At 42.0% G+C, this 17192-nt stretch overlaps 2 protein-coding genes across 7 annotated transcripts in view; one reads left to right on the top strand and one right to left on the bottom strand.

Moving 5' to 3' along the window:
• The first annotated feature begins 374 nt into the window (after positions 1-374).
• LOC112264318 (XK-related protein 8) lies at positions 375-9211 on the top strand. 2 transcript variants are annotated; one of them, XM_024440840.2, is made up of 4 exons: positions 375-576; positions 685-826; positions 5158-5348; positions 7250-9211. In XM_024440840.2, the coding sequence occupies exons 1-4, from the start codon at positions 507-509 to the stop codon at positions 7975-7977; spliced, it is 1131 nt and encodes a 376-aa protein (XP_024296608.1). In that variant the 5' UTR covers positions 375-506; the 3' UTR covers positions 7978-9211. The 2 variants fall into 2 exon arrangements, with proteins under 2 accessions (XP_024296608.1, XP_024296607.1); XM_024440839.2 differs by having other exon boundaries at positions 375-826.
• A 1506-nt stretch (positions 9212-10717) lies between these two features.
• LOC112264319 (eyes absent homolog 3-like) overlaps positions 10718-17192 on the bottom strand; it is a 31814-nt gene continuing 25339 nt past the window's right edge. For all 5 annotated transcript variants that reach the window (XM_042295144.1, XM_042295141.1, XM_042295140.1 and 2 more), the window contains exons 16-18: positions 16480-16601; positions 15862-15962; positions 10718-14463 (exon numbers count right to left, since the gene is read on the bottom strand). In XM_042295144.1, the coding sequence (XP_042151078.1) occupies positions 14383-14463; positions 15862-15962; positions 16480-16601 (304 nt within the window). In that variant the 3' untranslated portion in view covers positions 10718-14382. The remainder of the gene's footprint in view (positions 14464-15861; positions 15963-16479; positions 16602-17192) is intronic.

Consider the following 17192-nt stretch of genomic DNA (forward strand, 5'->3'; position numbering starts at 1 on the left):
AATAAGGGATCATGGCTTTCACCTGGATTCACCTGGTCAGTTGATGTCATGGAAAGAGCAGGTGTTCTTAATGTTTTGTATACTCAGTTTAAAATGGTGTATGTAGACATTGACAGTTTATGACTAGAAAAGGTGTGGACAGCAGTATAGAATCATATAGAATGAGCCATGACTAGAATACAGTATAATGTATACTATACATACAAAGTGTGTAAAACAGTATGTTAAAATTATTTTACTATCTCATCATGTTGCCTACAACTTGAAATACTCTGTTATATGGAAAATGTCTATTGTCCCTCCCCCAAAAGCATTTGGGAGGTGGGAGGAATGAAAACCTGCTGTACTTCTGCCGTTTGCTTACTTTCAGTTTCACAGTGCAAGGGTTCCTCCACAGTGAGGAGACGTCAAACGTAATGCATTCTTTCTCTCTCGCTCTCTTTCATTGGGTTGATAAGTGCTAGAGCCAACGCAAACGTGTGAATTTTCAGTTTTACACATCCACCATGGAGGAGGATGCGGGACAATCTATCCCATTCAAGTACCCCGCCTCTGACTTCTTGTTGACTGTCGGAGGTATGTTGTTTTTTTTCCTGGATGTGGTACTAGACGTGTGGGCGGTGGTGACTTTCTATCAACAAGAGGCCTACGTGTTTATGGGACTGCTGATGTTTCTACTACTAGGCTCCTCAGCCCTGGTCCAGGCTTTCAGCTGGCTGTGGTACCACTATGACAAGGACGGCACTGAGACCAGGACAGAGAGCCTTGTGAAGAGCCTTCACTCACTCAAGATCCTTCATGTGTTCCAGATGGGAGTCTACTTCAGGTTCAGTTAAACTTTTGTTGACTTAACTTGTTGAACTGGGAAAAGAAACAGCCACGGACTGTGTTGATATCCTAAGGAACTTGTATCACCAGTGGTAGAAAAGATACCCAATTGTCATACTTGAGTAAAAGTAAAGATTCCTTAATAGAAAATGACACAAGTAAAAGTGAAAGTCACCCAGTAAAATACTACTTGAGTAAAAGTATTTGGTTTTTATAGATACTTAAGTATCAAAAGTAAATGTAATTGATAAAATATACTTAAATATCAAAAGTAAAAGTATAAGGGCCATTCTGAATCTGTGTTTTTCTGTCCCCAGGACATTACGTGCATGAATATGAATGACAAGTGTCTGTATAATACATTATATTATCAAGCAAAGTGTCTTGCACTTTGTCCTAATTGCATTTTAAAGATACATCATGTAAAACCTTAATTAAAAACTACCTAGAACACTGAAAAAAATAGGATATTAGCCTGGCCCCACTCTCTAACACTACACTTCACCATGAAATATAAGGATTAGAATCCTTCAGAAATCTTTTTTTAATTTTTTTTTAAAGGTATTATTGTGTGACCTCTATTTCCAATTTAGACAAAAAAAAAAACATTTTATCATCGGAAATTCATAATGTTATTTAAAATACACATTTGAGTTGTTTCAGTCAGTCCTGTTACCCTGACCCCCCCCCCAAAAGATGTGGGACATTCCACAAGTCACATGATCAGGTAGTAGTTCCCCTTGCCCTGCAAGGGCCGCGGATTTTGTGGAGCGATGGGTAACGATGCTTCGAGGATGACTGTTGTTGATGTGTGCCTGGTTCGCGCCCGGGTATGGGCGAGAGGATATATATATATAATTAATATACGCCTACTGTATGATAGCTAGCTGGAACTTCTGAAGAATATATATATTTTTTCTTCTACAATTTCCATAAGATAACCAAACAAAACATTTACTTTTTATGATACGTGTTTGTGCAGTCATGTGCATTAGTAGTACAATGTCTAACTTATTTGCATTCGTTTCTACTTACACTTATATTTTGACTTCTCCATTAATGTTGTTTTTAAGTTTTCGCCTACTTTTCTTAGTGGACGTACAATCGTCGCTTATTGAATTATGGGGAGTTTCAGACCTCGGAGTGAACATAATTGTACACCCGCAAAGCAGAATAAAAACGAGGGCTGAGGGGCTTACGTTGCAAACTTCCCTTGTTTGGCTAATAATTTGGACCGCCCTCCAAGATGGCAACAGGGATTCCCCCAAGGGCATAAAGTGAGGGAAAGTGGATGAGGGCGTGTCTTTTTAAGTGTTTGGACCGCAAACCAAAAGTAAGTTATCACTCTTTTCTGTATGACTGAGAATGTCAATCTTATTTCTTGGATGTTATTCTTGTTTTGTTTTTTAAAGGTAGTTTTGATAAACCACTTGAAGGTGCTAAGTGTTCTCATGATGCTATTAGCGTTGATGCCATGTGGCTACATTTAATGTATTTGCAAATTATATGCTAAAAAACTCAGTCCTGTTACTCATATGAAGGGTAACAGGTGTAAATAAGAATAACAGGAGTGAGAAGTTTGAATGAAATAGCCATTTTTAAATGTGTATGTAACCGGTTCTGTACCGGTACCTTTCTGCGTTATGTTCTGGTAAGGTGTAGGTGGAAGATGAGGCTCTGGACACAATTCAGCCGGTTGTCTCTCTTTTAATGACTGCATGAAATGGATACAAATACAAGGCAAAAGTTACTGCTGCCGTCTGGACTCCATACAAGTATATGTGCCTCTCATAAAGCGCTGAGCAAACTCAGTAGTAAAAACATCAACAATAAAATCCATTGTACATGTTCATATTTTCAAAAGACTCATTTCGTTTTTATAAATGTTGTACACTAATAATTTGCTAATAACTGCTAAATATTTAAGAGTGTACTATTGTATTTTTTTTTTACCTTTTATTTTACTAGGGAAGTCAGTTAAGAACAAATTCTTATTTTCAATGACGGCCTAGGAACAGTGAGTAAACTGCCTGTTCAGGGGCAGAACGACAGATTTGTACCTTGTCAGCTCGGGGGTTTGAACTCGCAACCTTCCGGTTACTAGTACAACTCTAACCACTAGGCTACCCTGCCGCCCGGAGGCATAGTAATGAAGCACCAACGCCGTTTTTGACATGCCTGGGCAAGTAGCAAAATAAACGCCCGCTAACTAGGCACATTAAACATGAAATACAAAATCGTCACATCTCACAACATACCTGCATGGAATGGATACAAACACAAGGCAAACGTTAATGCTGCCGTCTGGACTCCATACAAGTATATTTGCCTGATAAAAGACAGTGCAGAAAATAATTTAGAAAACTCACGATGTCTCACTGTAAATGCAGAGGGTCTTTTACTCAGTTATAAGGAATTCTTATCACTTTACAAGGTCCTAAACATTTTGCAGTTGTTTCAGATGCCATTCCCTCAGGTGTTGATTTATTATTCAGGAACGTGTCAAGACCCCCAGAGCCTACCTTCCGTTGACCCTGTTGACTCATCAGTAGGAAAGATTTGTTTCTCTTTTGGTCCATCCAACAACAGAGCGATACGAACCTTGTTTCAGCAGGATGTTGTATCTATACCTTATGTCATGCCTTATTGGAATGGATTTATTGATAATATCTGTTGGAAAAAAGTTTGGATATTGCCACACACATACCTACTTGTTAACAAAATTAAGGAATTAAGAAAATGTAGAAAATAAATACAATAAAATAATTCACTCTTGAAAGTAATGTAATACATCTTTAAAATAACCTTAATAATAAATTAAAATAAATATGAGGGATTTTTGGTGAAATACATAAAGTATATTTTACACCTGTTACATGTATATACATCGATTAATTATAATACTATTCTCTTCATTTTAAGTTTTGCAGTTGGAATTACTGAAGGTGTTTTCAGTTTAAATTTTTGGATGACATGGGACCCACTATGCCTGGCTTGCATAGTAGCGACGGAAGGTGTGTGGCTACCACAGAATTCTGCAGCGATACAACATCCCATCTGGTTTGCACTTAGTGGGACTATCATTTGCTTTTCAACCGGATAATGACCCAAAACACAACTCCAGGCTGTGTAATGGCTATTTGACCAAGAAGGGCAGTGGTGGAATGCTGCATCAGATGACCTGGCCTCCACAGGCCTCCTCAACCCAGTTGAGATAGTTTGGGATGAGTTGGACCGCAGCCAACAAGTGTTCAGCATATGTGGGAACTCCTTCAAGACTGTTGGAAAAGCATTCCTCATGACGATGGTTGAGAGAATGCCAAGTGTGCAAAGATGTCATCAAGGCAAAGGGTGGCTACTCTGAAGAATCTAAGATATATTTTGATTTGTTTAAAAAAAATGTTGGTTACTACATGATTCCATATGTGTTACTTCACTACAATGTCTTCACTATTATTCACTACAATGTAGAAAATAGTAAAAAATAAAGAAAAACCCTTGAATGAGTAGATGCATCCAAACTTTTGACTGGTACTGTATGTGTACATTTATTTTGCCAAGCTGCACATGCAACACTAGCAGTGTGATCAGAAGTAAAATAACAACCCAATGTTTATATCCCAGGACAAATTAGCTAGCAACAGCAAGCTAGATAGCTAATTTGCCATAAATGTTTAATGCTTTTTGACCTGTCCCCAAATTAATATAGTTGGTTCAGAGTTCGTTTTGATATTTCATCCTGTGTGTTCTGATCATGTCAGGTGTGGGTGGACAAAATCAGCAAGCACGCGAGTGGTCTGGTCAGCATGTTAGGCACTGCATCGCAGTGCCAGAGGTGCCACTACAGATCCGGGTTGTGTCGCAGCCGGCCTCGACCGGGAGACCCATGAGGTCGGCGCATTATTGGCCCAGCGTCGTCCTGGTTAGGGGAGGGTTTGGGATGGCCTTGTCCCATCTCGCTGTGGCAGGCCTGGCGCAATGCACGCTGACACGTTCGCCAGTTGGACGGTGTTTCTTCCGACACATTGGTGCGGCTGGCTTCCGGGTTATGCGGTCAGTGTGTCAAGAAGCAATGCAGCTTGGCAGGGTCGTGTTTTTGAGGACGCATGGCTCTCTCGTTCTGCCCCTGAACAGGCAGTTAACCCACTGTTCCTAGGCTGTCATTGAAAATAAGAATTTGTTCTTAACTGACTTGCATGGTTAAATAAAGGTAAAAATAAAAATTGTCAGAGTAGTACATTCTCTGAATGTTTCTCATCTCAAGGCAGAAACACCATTGTAACCAAACTCCTTTTTATAAAATAATAATGTATGTGGCTGTCATTTTAGATATGCTGGTCTTGTGAGGATCTCGATATGTGGCTTCTGCTGTAGAAAGCGTTACATGGAGGGCAATGCCGTGTATCTGACCCATGACCTTAGCCTGCTGCGCCTCATCGAGACCTTCTCTGAGAGTGCGCCCCAGCTTGTCCTCATGATTACCGTCATCATCCGGAGGGGAGAGGTGGAGCCCATTACAAGTACGTAAAAGCAAACACAGAATTACTTAGAACACAAAGACCTAGAGGTACAGTTGAAGTTGGAAATTTACATACACTTATGTTGGAGTCATTAAAACTCGTTTTTCAACCACTCCACAAATTTCTTGTTAACAAACTATAGTTTTGGCAAGTCGGTTAGGACATCTACCTTGTGCATGACACAAGTAATTTGTCCAACCATTGTTTACAGACTGATTATTTCACTTATAATTCACTGTATCACAATTCTAGTGGGTCAGAAGTTTACATACACTAAGTTGACTGTGCCTTTAAACAGCTTGGAAAATTCCAGAAAATGATGTCATGGCTTTAGAAGATTCTGATAGGCTAATTGACATAATTTGAGTCAATTGGAGGTGTACCTGTGGATGTATTTCAAGGCCTACCTTCAAATTCAGTGCCTCTTTGCTTGACATCATGTAAAAATAAAAATAAATCAGCCAAGACCTCAGAAAAAACATTGTAGAACTCCACAAGTCTGGTTCATCCTTGGGAGCAATTTCCAAACGCCTGAAGGTACCACGTTCATCTGTACAAACAATAGTACGCAAGTATAAACACCATGGGACCACGCATTCGTCATACCGCTCAGGAAGGAGACGCATTCTGCCTCCTAGAGATGAATATAGTTTGGTGCGAAAAGTGCAAATCAATCCCAGAACAACAGCAAAGGACCTTGTGAAGATGCTGCAGGAAACCGGTACAAATGTATCTGTATCCACAGTAAAATGAGTCCTATATCGACAGAACCTGAAAGGCCGCTCAGCAAGGAAGAAGCCACTGCTCCAAAACCACCATAAAAAAGCCAGACTACGGTTTGCAACTGCACATGGGGACAAAGATCATACTTTTTGGAGAAATGTCCTCTGGTCTGATGAAACAAAAATAGAACTGTTTGGCCATAATGACCATCGTTATGTTTGGAGGAAAAAGGGGGAGGCTTGCAAGCCAAAGAACACCATCCCAACCGTGAAGCACGGGGGTGGCAGCATCATGTTGTGGGGGTGCTTTGCTGCAGGAGGGACTGGTGCATTTCACAAAATAGATGGCATCATGAGGAATTAAAATTTTGTGGATATATTGAAGCAACATCTCAAGACAACAGTCAGGACGTTAGAGCTTAGTCGCAAATGGGTCTTCCAAATGGAAAATGACCCCAAGCATACTTCCAAAGTTGTGGCAAAATGGCTTAGGGACAATAAAGTCAAGGTATTGGAGTGGCCATCACAAAGCCCTGACCTCAATCCCATAGAAAATGTGTGGGCAGAACTGAGAAAGCTTGTGCGTGCAAGGAGGCCTTACAAACCTTACTCAGTTACACCAGCTCTGTCAGGAGGAATGGGCCAAAATTCACCCAACTTATTGTGGGAAGCTTGTGGAAGGCTACCCAAAATGTTTGACCCAAGTTAAACAATTTAAAGACACTCAGTATTTGGTAGCATTGCATGTTAACTTCTGACCCACTGGGAATGTGATGAAAGAAATAAAAGCTGATATAAATAATTCTCTCTAACTATTATTCTGACATTTCACATTCTTAAAATAAAGTGGTGCTCTTAACTGACATGACAGGGAATTTTTACGAGGATTAAATGTCAGGAATTGTGAAACGGAGTTTAAATGTATTTGGCTACGGTGTATGTAAACTTCTGACTTCAACTGGATATCTGGATATAAGTTATAGCTTGTAACTATGCCCCAGAATTTAATGGTCTGGCCCTACTCATAATTTAAGAGGTGACTGACTCCAGACCTGATGATACAGTTTTGTACAATTCCTTTCATTGACAGTTAACTTGATTGTCTGTTATTTAACATCCCGAGTTCATTGACAGTTTTACCTGATATAATATCCTGAATTTTTTTTTTCTCTCCCTCAGTCTTGAAGGCACTTGGTTCAGTGTCTGCCATCGCCGTCAGCGTGACCATGTATCACCGCTCCCTGCGTTCCTTCCTCCCAGACAAGGCCAAGCAGGGCTGGGGCTCCTCAGTGGTCTACTTCATGTGGAACCTGCTCCTGATTGGTCCACGTGTGGCAGCAGTCGCCCTCTTTGCTTCGGTCTTCCCTTGCTTCATCGCTGCCCACTTCCTGTCTTCCTGGATGGTTCTATTTTTTGTCGCCTGGCAACTGAAGACAAACTTCATGGACAGCGGCGGTGGAGAATGGCTCTACCGGGCCACCGTAGGTCTCATCTGGTACTTTAGCTGGTTCAGCATAGTGGAGGGGCACACCAGGCAGCGGAGCACCATCTACCACACCTGGATAGGAGTGGATATTGGGATGCTTTGTGGTTTTTGGGTGTGGCAGATGATGAAGAACCCTCCATCTTTTGAACTGCCACTAGATCCCTATGTCATCTTTGTCATTATGATCTCACTCTACATAGCTGGACTCTGTCTCAAGGTGACATACTACAAGTTCTGTCACCCAAAGATTACAAAGCAGGGAGAAGTTGAGGGTCATCTCGAGCTGATGTCGGAGTCGGTGGGGGTCCCCCCAAACGGAGATGTGGTTGACTTCAGGTTTATGGGTCATACAGAGCGTCCAGAACCGTCCGTCAGGGTCAATAAAAGGATGAGGAATTTAGCTGGTAATTTTTACTCTTAATCCAGATTATCAGATGGCTCCTACACATTGAGAAGACTGTATGGGCTTGTTCAACATTGCAGCCGATAACCCAGCCAGGCAACTGCCAACTGACTGATCTACAAATAACTACTCATTATTTGTTGATCAGTCACAATTTAAACACACAATGAGTGAAAGGTCTGTCTGTTTTCGATCTATCCTTGTACTTGATTGATGAATTAAGGTCAGTAATTAGTAGGGAACTCCCCTCACCTGGTTGTCTAGGTCTTAAGGGAAAAACCAAAAACCCACACTCAGCTCTCCGTGGAATGAGTTTTACACCCCTGCCCTACTTAAACGAACCAGCTCTACAGCTTGAAACACTGAGAAATGTTGACGCATTCATTAAAATGACTGGAATGATTTGTTCTATGAAGACGAGGATGGCGATACGAGACAGTTCTGTTTGGCACTGTGCATTTCTAATATGAAGGTAAACATTACAGTAATGTTTATCGTGGTCATGAACTTCTTATTAATATGATTAATATGACTTCTTATTAATATGAGTACAGCTAATCAGGGTTACTTATTGACAGTGGTGGAACAAAATACTAAATTGACATACTTTTACTTGAGTCATTTTCTATTAAGGTGAGTCACCCAGTAAAATACTACTTCAGTAACTCTAGAAGTTTTTGGTTAGAAATATACCTAAGTGTCCAAAGTAAATGGAATTGCTAAAATTAAATGTCAAAAGTATAAATAATTTCAAATTCATTATTAAGCAAACCAAACAATGTTTTGTATTTATTTATTTATAGATAGCCAATGGCACACCAACATTGTTTAGTGAGTCCGCCAGATCAGGTAGTAGGGATGACCAGGGATGTTCTCTTGATAAGTGTGTGAATTGGACCATTTTCCTGTCAAAATGTAACGAGTACTTTTGGGTGTCAGGCAAAAAGATACCACAAAAAACAACTTAAGTAGTACTTTACACCACTGCTTCCTGAAATATTAGCAGGGCGTGGACTCTGTCAGGACTAGATGGTAAATACCTTGAGGGGATGTGAGAATGTAATTTTAACAGTGCAGTTGGGGTGGCCAGTTCTGAGTGAATGTGCCAATGTCCTCCGTCTTTTGTGTGCTGGACTGTCTGGTTTCATGTGTGTGATGTGAATGTGATCCTTTTTGTATAGTGATGCCAAAGGCAAAAATAAATAAATAAAAATGTCCATACAGGTGATGGCGAGGTTCTGAAGCACTTTGAGATGATGTACAGTATTTGTCTTATTGTTCATTTACAGCAGAGTGTATAACAATTGCAAAACACTGACAATGAAACCAGGCACCTTCAAGGTACTTTAATTTGTATTTACACTACCATCAGTGTTAATGTACACAGGACAACCTTATTGGGCCTTCAACAGTGTTTCCAGTCCCATTTTTAAAAAATGTGGGGTTTGAAAACACAAGTCGGTTATACACTACATTACCAAAAGTATGTGGACACCTGCTCGTTGAACATCTCATTCCGGACATCATGGTAATTTAAAATGGAGTTGGTTCCCCCCCCCCCCTTTGCTGCTAGAACAACCTCCACTCTTCTGGGAAGGCTTTCCACTAAATGTCAGAACATTGCTGCGGGGACTTGCTTCCATTCAGCCACAAGAGTATTAGTGAGGTTGGGCGATTAGGCCTGGCTCGCAGTCGACGTTCCAATTCATCCCAAAGGTGTTCGATGGGGTTGAGGTCAGAGCTCTGTGCAAGGCAGTCAAATTCTGCCACACCGATCTCGACAAACCATTTCTGTATGGGTCTCGCTTTGTGCACAGGGGCATTGTCATGCTGAAACAGAAAAGGGTCTTCCCCAAACTGTTGCCACAAAGTTCGAAGCACAGAATCATCTAGAATGTAATTGTATACTGTAGTATTAAGACTTCCCTTTACTGGAACTAAGGGGCCTAGCCCGAACCACGAAAAACAGCCCCATTATTCCTCCACCAAACCTTACAGTTGGCACTAATCATCCGGGCAGGTAGCGCTCTCCTGGCATCTGCCAAACTCAGATTCGTCTGTTGGACTGCCAGATGATGAAGCGTGATTCATCACTCCAGAGAACGCGTTTCCACTGCTCCAGAGGCCAATGGCAGCCGAGCTCTACAGCACTCCAGCAGACGCTTGGCATTGCGCATGGTGATCTTAGGCTTGTGTGCGGCCATGGAAAACTAACTCATGAAGCTCCCGACAAACAGTTATTGTACTGACATTGCTTCCAGAGGCAGTTTGGAACTCGGTAGTGAGTGTTAAACCGAGGACAGACGATTATTACGCGCTACACTCTTCAGCACATTGGTCCTGTTCTGTGAGCTCTTACAGTTGACCGGTGCAGCTCTAGCAGGGAAGAAATTTGACAAACAGACTTGTTGGAAAAGTTGGCATTCTATGACGGTGCCATGTTGAAAGTCACTGAGCTCTTCAGTAAGGCCATTTTACTGCCAATGTTTGTCTATGGAGATTGCATGGCCGTGTGCTCGCAACAGGTGTAGCTGAAATAGCCAAATCCGCTAATTTGAAGGGGAGTCGACACATACTTTTGTGTGTATATATATAGTGTGTTTCATCGTCTTGAGTAGAGCCAAATACATCCCTACAAGCATGAACAAGTTGAGCCAGATATATCCCTACAAAACTATGTACATTCATAGCTCATTACATTCGACAGTTGAAATAGTACAACAAAATGCACTTTAACAAAAGGTTTGTTAAGAGTATATAAAATGGTACATAGTTCCTGGTCTTTAATACAAATTGAAGGGATACATTAAAAAACAGTCCCCCTGACTAAGTAAAATGTAAAAAAAATCAAATCAAATTTAAAAAATTAAACATACAGAATCACACTTTGTTAGTAACATAGTACTTAAAAAATAACATTTAAAAAAACATCACTGATACAAATATTGTAAACACATTCCAGGACTACAAAAAAACAAACAATCATACCAACCAAAAGGTGTGAAGCAACACTAGAGACATGATCAGCATGACAATTAGCAATAACAGATCAAATGTTATTGGCTGGGGTTGATTGATTTCCATGATGTTAAATATTGAAGATGTGCATCAGAGGATCAAGCTTGTCTGATCTTATATATTTTTTTTTAAACTTGTGGAAACAGATTGTAATATGAATGTGCAGTCAGTCAATTAAAGACACCGGTCTGCCTTGTCAACTTCACAAAATTCCATGTCCAAGATACCCCTTCTATTCCAAAGAATCTAATTCATCATTTTACAATGCTTACTATTTCTCTCATGTCCCGTACTGGTACTGTTACAGACTACTTTATATGTTTCACCAGGGGAATGGTGGATCTGGACCCCAAGTGATTGAGATGTGATTGTCTAAGCAGTGAATCCAAGACACAGCGACTCAAAAAAAAAAAAAAATAAAAAATAAATAAACTAAAAGGTGAAGGCAGGTTTCAACATGGAAAAGGATGCTCTGACTTAGTGGACAAGGCTGTGACTCGTCTTGAGAGCAGAGCATTTCAGCCGTAACATGTATGTATCGGCAGGACAATCAAAACAAGAAATATAAACTGAACTGTAAGGGAGAGAAAATATTTTTTTTAAAATCACATAGCAACACGGAAATGGTTACTAATGGTTAAAGATTAAAAAAGGTTTCAGCAGATGAATAACGGTATAAAAAAAAAGTAGGTGTCGTAAAAATGAAACACTTCAACTCAAGTGTGTAACAACCATGTTTGATCATGTGTTTAACACATCTGAAGTATTTCCTGTAGAGATGACGCATGTATGTATATATATATATATATATATATATATATATATATATATAATAGAGAATGTTGAGAAAAGGCACAGTATGCATATATATACAGACGCACAAAGAAATACACAAGAAAAACATTCTTACTGGTCAAGCCGTTAAGTGCCAAAATGATCGGCATCATCGGGCTCAGTATTGTAATCTCACATGGACCAGGGATTCATAACATCAACCCTCTAACCACCTCTCGACCAGCTACATGCTGCCCCCCCCCTCCCAGAAATGTATTGAATAGTCATTCCTGGTGTTTTCCCCAATATTTATAATGACAAGGGTAGACTGACTGTCGACACGGCACACAGTGGCAGTAGGCCAATATTTTTTGGGCAGCCGGTCCCGTACAATCAATAGCACATTTAGAGGTCCCAATACACCCCCACTATGAAATAATGGAGTTTTGTGTGACCCTCACAATTCAAATGGAGGAAAATCAACTAGAGATCGATTCTACAAGAGACACAGAAACATTTCCATTTATCAATGACAACACGTGATCTTTGTGATGCAAATTATCTGTCATGTTGTGAGGAAATCTTGGCCAGACAAATCTCCCGTGACTTCTTGGTCTTAACATCATTTCCAGTATTGAACAATAACAGATAACAATTCCACTGTATCTAATATAACGTGTGTGATTGTGCCATCCCTTCCAGCCAACTGCTTTTAAAAATCCTCATTGTCAAGTTAAGTCCCTTTTGCAGGAATTCAAAGACATGTAGGGTTGTGCTCTGAGGAACAGCTACTTCAAGGGGAGGGTTGTGCTCTGAGGAACAGTTACTCCAAGGGGAGGGTTGTGCTCTGAGGAACAGCTACTCCAAGGGGAGGGTTGTGCTCTGAGGAACAGTTACTCCAAGGGGAGGGTTGTGCTCTGAGGAACAGCTACTCCAAGGGGAGGGTTGTGCTCTGAGGAACAGCTACTCCAAGGGGAGGGTTGTGCTCTGAGGAACAGCTACTTCAAGGGGAGGGTTGTGCTCTGAGGAACAGCTACTCCAAGGGGAGGGTTGTGCTCTGAGGAACAGTTACTCCAAGGGGAGGGTTGTGCTCTGAGGAACAGTTACTCCAAGGGGAGGGTTGTGCTCTGAGGAACAGTTACTCCAAGGGGAGGGTTGTGCTCTGAGGAACAGTTACTCCAAGGGGAGGGTTGTGCTCTGAGGAACAGTTACTCCAAGGGGAGGGTTTCTTCCACAGGTTATGTGGACATGTTCACACATTCACATCAGCGTCACACTGATGAAGATGCACATTGTTTTGAAGTCCCATCCTTGGTTTCTTAGATGTAAATGTATAGAAAAGGCCTGGTTCGGCTGTTTCTCACAGGAAACGCCTGGTTCGGCTGTTTCTCACAGGAAACGCCTGGTTCGGCTGTTTCTCACAGGAAACGCCTGGTTCGGCTGTTTCTCACAGGAAACGCCTGGTTCGGCTGTTTCTCACAGAAAACGCCTGGATTGGCTGTTCTTATGATTAACTACATAGTAACCTGGCGTCCTTGATACCATGCAGTGGAATACAGGTTTGTTAGGGTCTTCATTGAGTCATTCTGACCACACATCAGTTTATGTAAAAAAGACCACAGAAGTCGGTTAGGCTGTTGAAGCCCGTGACACAGTGGAGAGGTCAGGACAGCGGAGGTGTCTATGGAGAACACGTCGGTACTGTTCGTGAACTAGTGGAAAGGTTACATCCAGAAGGTCAATTGAAGGTAATTCTTAAGTAGTCATCGAATCATATGCTTTGAAAATACTAAAATTATTACCGACCCTCATCAATGATACCTCAAGTCATTTGGAATGCAAAACAACCTTTTAAAACTACGAATTATAAAAAACATTTGAAGTGTCATTGTACTTTCAAGAATAGCTGCCCTACAGAAAGAGAACTTGGAAAAATAGTAAAAGTGTAAGGTCTAAACAACCAGAAGGGTCCGTCCGTGATGCCAGACAGGGCTGCAGACCTTTTGCTTTAGTCGATCCACTAACAAAAGGCGACGTCCCAAATGGAACCCTTTTCCCCATGTAGTGCACCAATTTTTGATGAGAGCACTAGGCCCTATCAAATGTAGTGCACTACATAGGGAATAGGGTGCCATTTGGGATGCAAGCCAGAGAGAGAACAGAGGAAAACAGCCTGTGGGTTGTGGAGCCAGAGACTACAGACACTTCAGAGAGAGATATGGGAATGGTCTTCTTCATTTTTAGTCATGTCCTGCCTGTCGGCGTCGGTCGGTCGCTGCTGCTATGCCCCAGTGATCAGGCTCAGTCTTTGGAGGATAGCTGCCATATGGAGAGTGTTGCTTGGGAGGAGCTCTACATCAGAGAGTAGGTCTGTCTGTCCAGTCTGCTTCCCAGCCACTGCCACCCCAAAGTCCACCTCAGATCAGTCCACGGCCATCACACGGGGAAAAGAGCGACACACTACAGCCAGCAGGTGTGTAAAGGGTGTGTGAGTTTGAGGGCTGGTGTGGAGCTGAGGACACTCGGCTTATAATGTCACTCCACAAGCGAACAGAAGGGTTGGACACACACACACACACACACACACACACACACGTTTCCCTTTGTGTCTTAACCTCCATTCCTTCCGTTCTACAGGAAGTCTAGTTCCAGGGCTTGATGGAGGGATACCAGGTCCCCGTGGGTGGTGATACGCCAGAAAGGCATGTTGTGCTGCAAAGAGAGCAGGGAGACGGCATGAAGAACCACCAGTCAAATCAATACTCCAAGACTTATTTACTGCAGTGCTGAGTGTAATTAGTGAATAGCAGAAGTACATGGGCCCTGATTCCGAGCCTGAATTTAAGTGCATAAAATGGAACATAATTCCTTTAAAAAAATTTTTTATGCACATTCTGACCTTGAATTTAAGATTGAGACTAGCATGCTATTCACCCGCTATTCGTTCAGGGTCGGAGATCTAAGAAATGAAAAGGTGTGGCGGGAGTTGTGTCTACAGATATACTCTATTCTGACCTTGACTTCATTTCATTATAAAATTCCACCGGCTTCATGCGCGAGGAAACCATGAATCAGGTTGAGCGAACCTACCGGCTCCAAGTGGAAAAAGGCATCCTCTACTTTATGTTTTTGCGATACAAATAACAGCATTCTCCATGCGCGGTAATGTAGAATAGATAAGAGTTATTGATAAGACCTAGGTAAATGAGTAAATCCATTTGGAGAAGGGGATTGTAAATCCACAGAGCAATTGTTTTAGATGATTTGTCCTGATGATTCCCCGGAGATGAACGTGAAACCATTTACACGGAAGCAAACTGAAAATCATATCAACATGACGTGTATTGTGGATCCTTTTCCACTGTGAAATAGGCTATAAAATAGCTGTGCTGTTACTCAGAATTATAATTGTGTGCCCTCTTAATTTGCGTGGATTAAATTTGGACACCCAAGCTATAGGCTTCTGTAGGGATGAACCTGTTGAGTTGATGTAAAGAATTACAATGTTTTAATTATGTTTTTCTCAGTTTTATTTTACAATTTGTATCATGTTAAATATTAGCCACTATCGGGAGCCACCATCAGTAATACCCACATACATTTATAACTGCCACTTTAGTGTTAGTTTTAAGTTTGTAGCTTACATTTAGCATCATTCCATTCCGTTTACCTTCCCTTCCTCTGTGTAGTTGTTCCTGAGGGTCGCTAGCATGAGTGGATCATATTAGATCATGTTAGGCTACATGTCCCAAATTATTGCACATCGGAATCATTATGGAACTGAGACCACATGTAACAGTTTAAACCTGGAATCAGGGCCTTGGTGAACAGCAGAAGTATTTGGTGAACAGCGGAAGTATTTGGTGAACAGCAGAAGTATTTGGTGAACAGCAGAAGTATTTGGTGAATAACTGAAGTATTTGGTAAATAACAGAAGTATTTGGTGAATAACAGAAGTACTTCGTAAATAACAGCGGTATTTGGTGAACAGCAACAAAGAATAAAATATTCCCAGCTGTTTGTTCCATTTTAATAAGTTGCCAACATGCTTTGATCGTACCCCTGAGAATATGCAGTCCTAAAAGCGGTTCCCTAAGGCACGAAGCCTACCTGTTTTGCCGCGAATTCCTCATCACGGCCGTCTCCAATCACCACATAGGTCACATTCTTCCCAAAGCGAGAGACGATGCGCTCAAAGCAGCTCTCTTTCCCTACGGAAGGAAAGACCACAGGAAAAGCAACTGGAGTTAATATAGTTCATCCAATTTGGGATGAAATACAAATATTTCTAAGGTATACTTGGGAATTTTTGGCAACGGGGCCCTGTATCGACTTCTCCAGAGTCAGATTAACTTTTGGATACCATTTTAGAGGTAGTTTCGCAAGCCAATGCTAACTAGTGTTAGCGCAATGTCTAGAGGCCTATGGTATCTGCTAGCATAGCTAGTAGATAAAGGGCCACATTGTGATTTTGGCAAAGTATCCATTTAAACCCAACAGCTAAGTTAAACATCTGTTAAGGTCAGTGTGTGTGTGCTGTGTGTGTTGTGTGTGTGTGCGCGCGTGTGCTGTGTTTGCTCTGTGTGTGTGTGCTCTGTGTGTGTGTGCTCTGTGTGTGTGTGCTCTGTGTGTGTGTGCTCTGTGTGTGTGTGCTCTGTGTGTGTGTGCTCTGTGTGTGTGTGCTCCGTGTGTGTGCTCCGTTTGTGTGCTGTGTGTAGTTTGGTTTACCTATCTTGGTAGCGCTGTAGATGTTCTCTATGGGGAAGACATCCCCAAGACCATAGAGCAACACTTTGGCCAGAGCAGGCACCAGCTGGGTGGTCGTCACCAGGACATTCATACACTTACCCCTGTGGGGACACACACAGACACGTGAGAGAAGAGGAAGGACACACACACACACGGACACGCAAGAGAAGAGGAAGGACACACACACACGGACACGCAAGAGAAGAGGAAGGACACACACACACGGACACGCAAGAGAAGAGGAAGGACACACACACACGGACACGCAAGAGAAGAGGAAGGACACACACACACACACGGACACGCAAGAGAAGAGGAAGGACACACACACGGACACGCAAGAGAAGAGGAAGGACACACACACACGGACACGCAAGAGAAGAGGAAGGACACACACGGACACGCAAGAGAAGAGGAAGGACACACACACACACACACGGACACGCAAGAGAAGAGGAAGGACACACACACGGACACGCAAGAGAAGAGGAAGGACACACACACACGGACACGCAAGAGAAGAGGAAGGACACACACACACATGGACACGCAAGAGAAGAGGAAGGACACACACACACGGACACGCAAGAGAAGAGGAAGGACACACACACACGGACACGCAAGAGAAGAGGAAGGACACACACACACGGACACGCAAGAGAAGAGGAAGGACACACACACACAGACACGCA

Source organism: Oncorhynchus tshawytscha, linkage group LG13 (assembly GCF_018296145.1).
Source record: "Oncorhynchus tshawytscha isolate Ot180627B linkage group LG13, Otsh_v2.0, whole genome shotgun sequence".
NCBI classification, from domain to species: domain Eukaryota; kingdom Metazoa; phylum Chordata; class Actinopteri; order Salmoniformes; family Salmonidae; genus Oncorhynchus; species Oncorhynchus tshawytscha.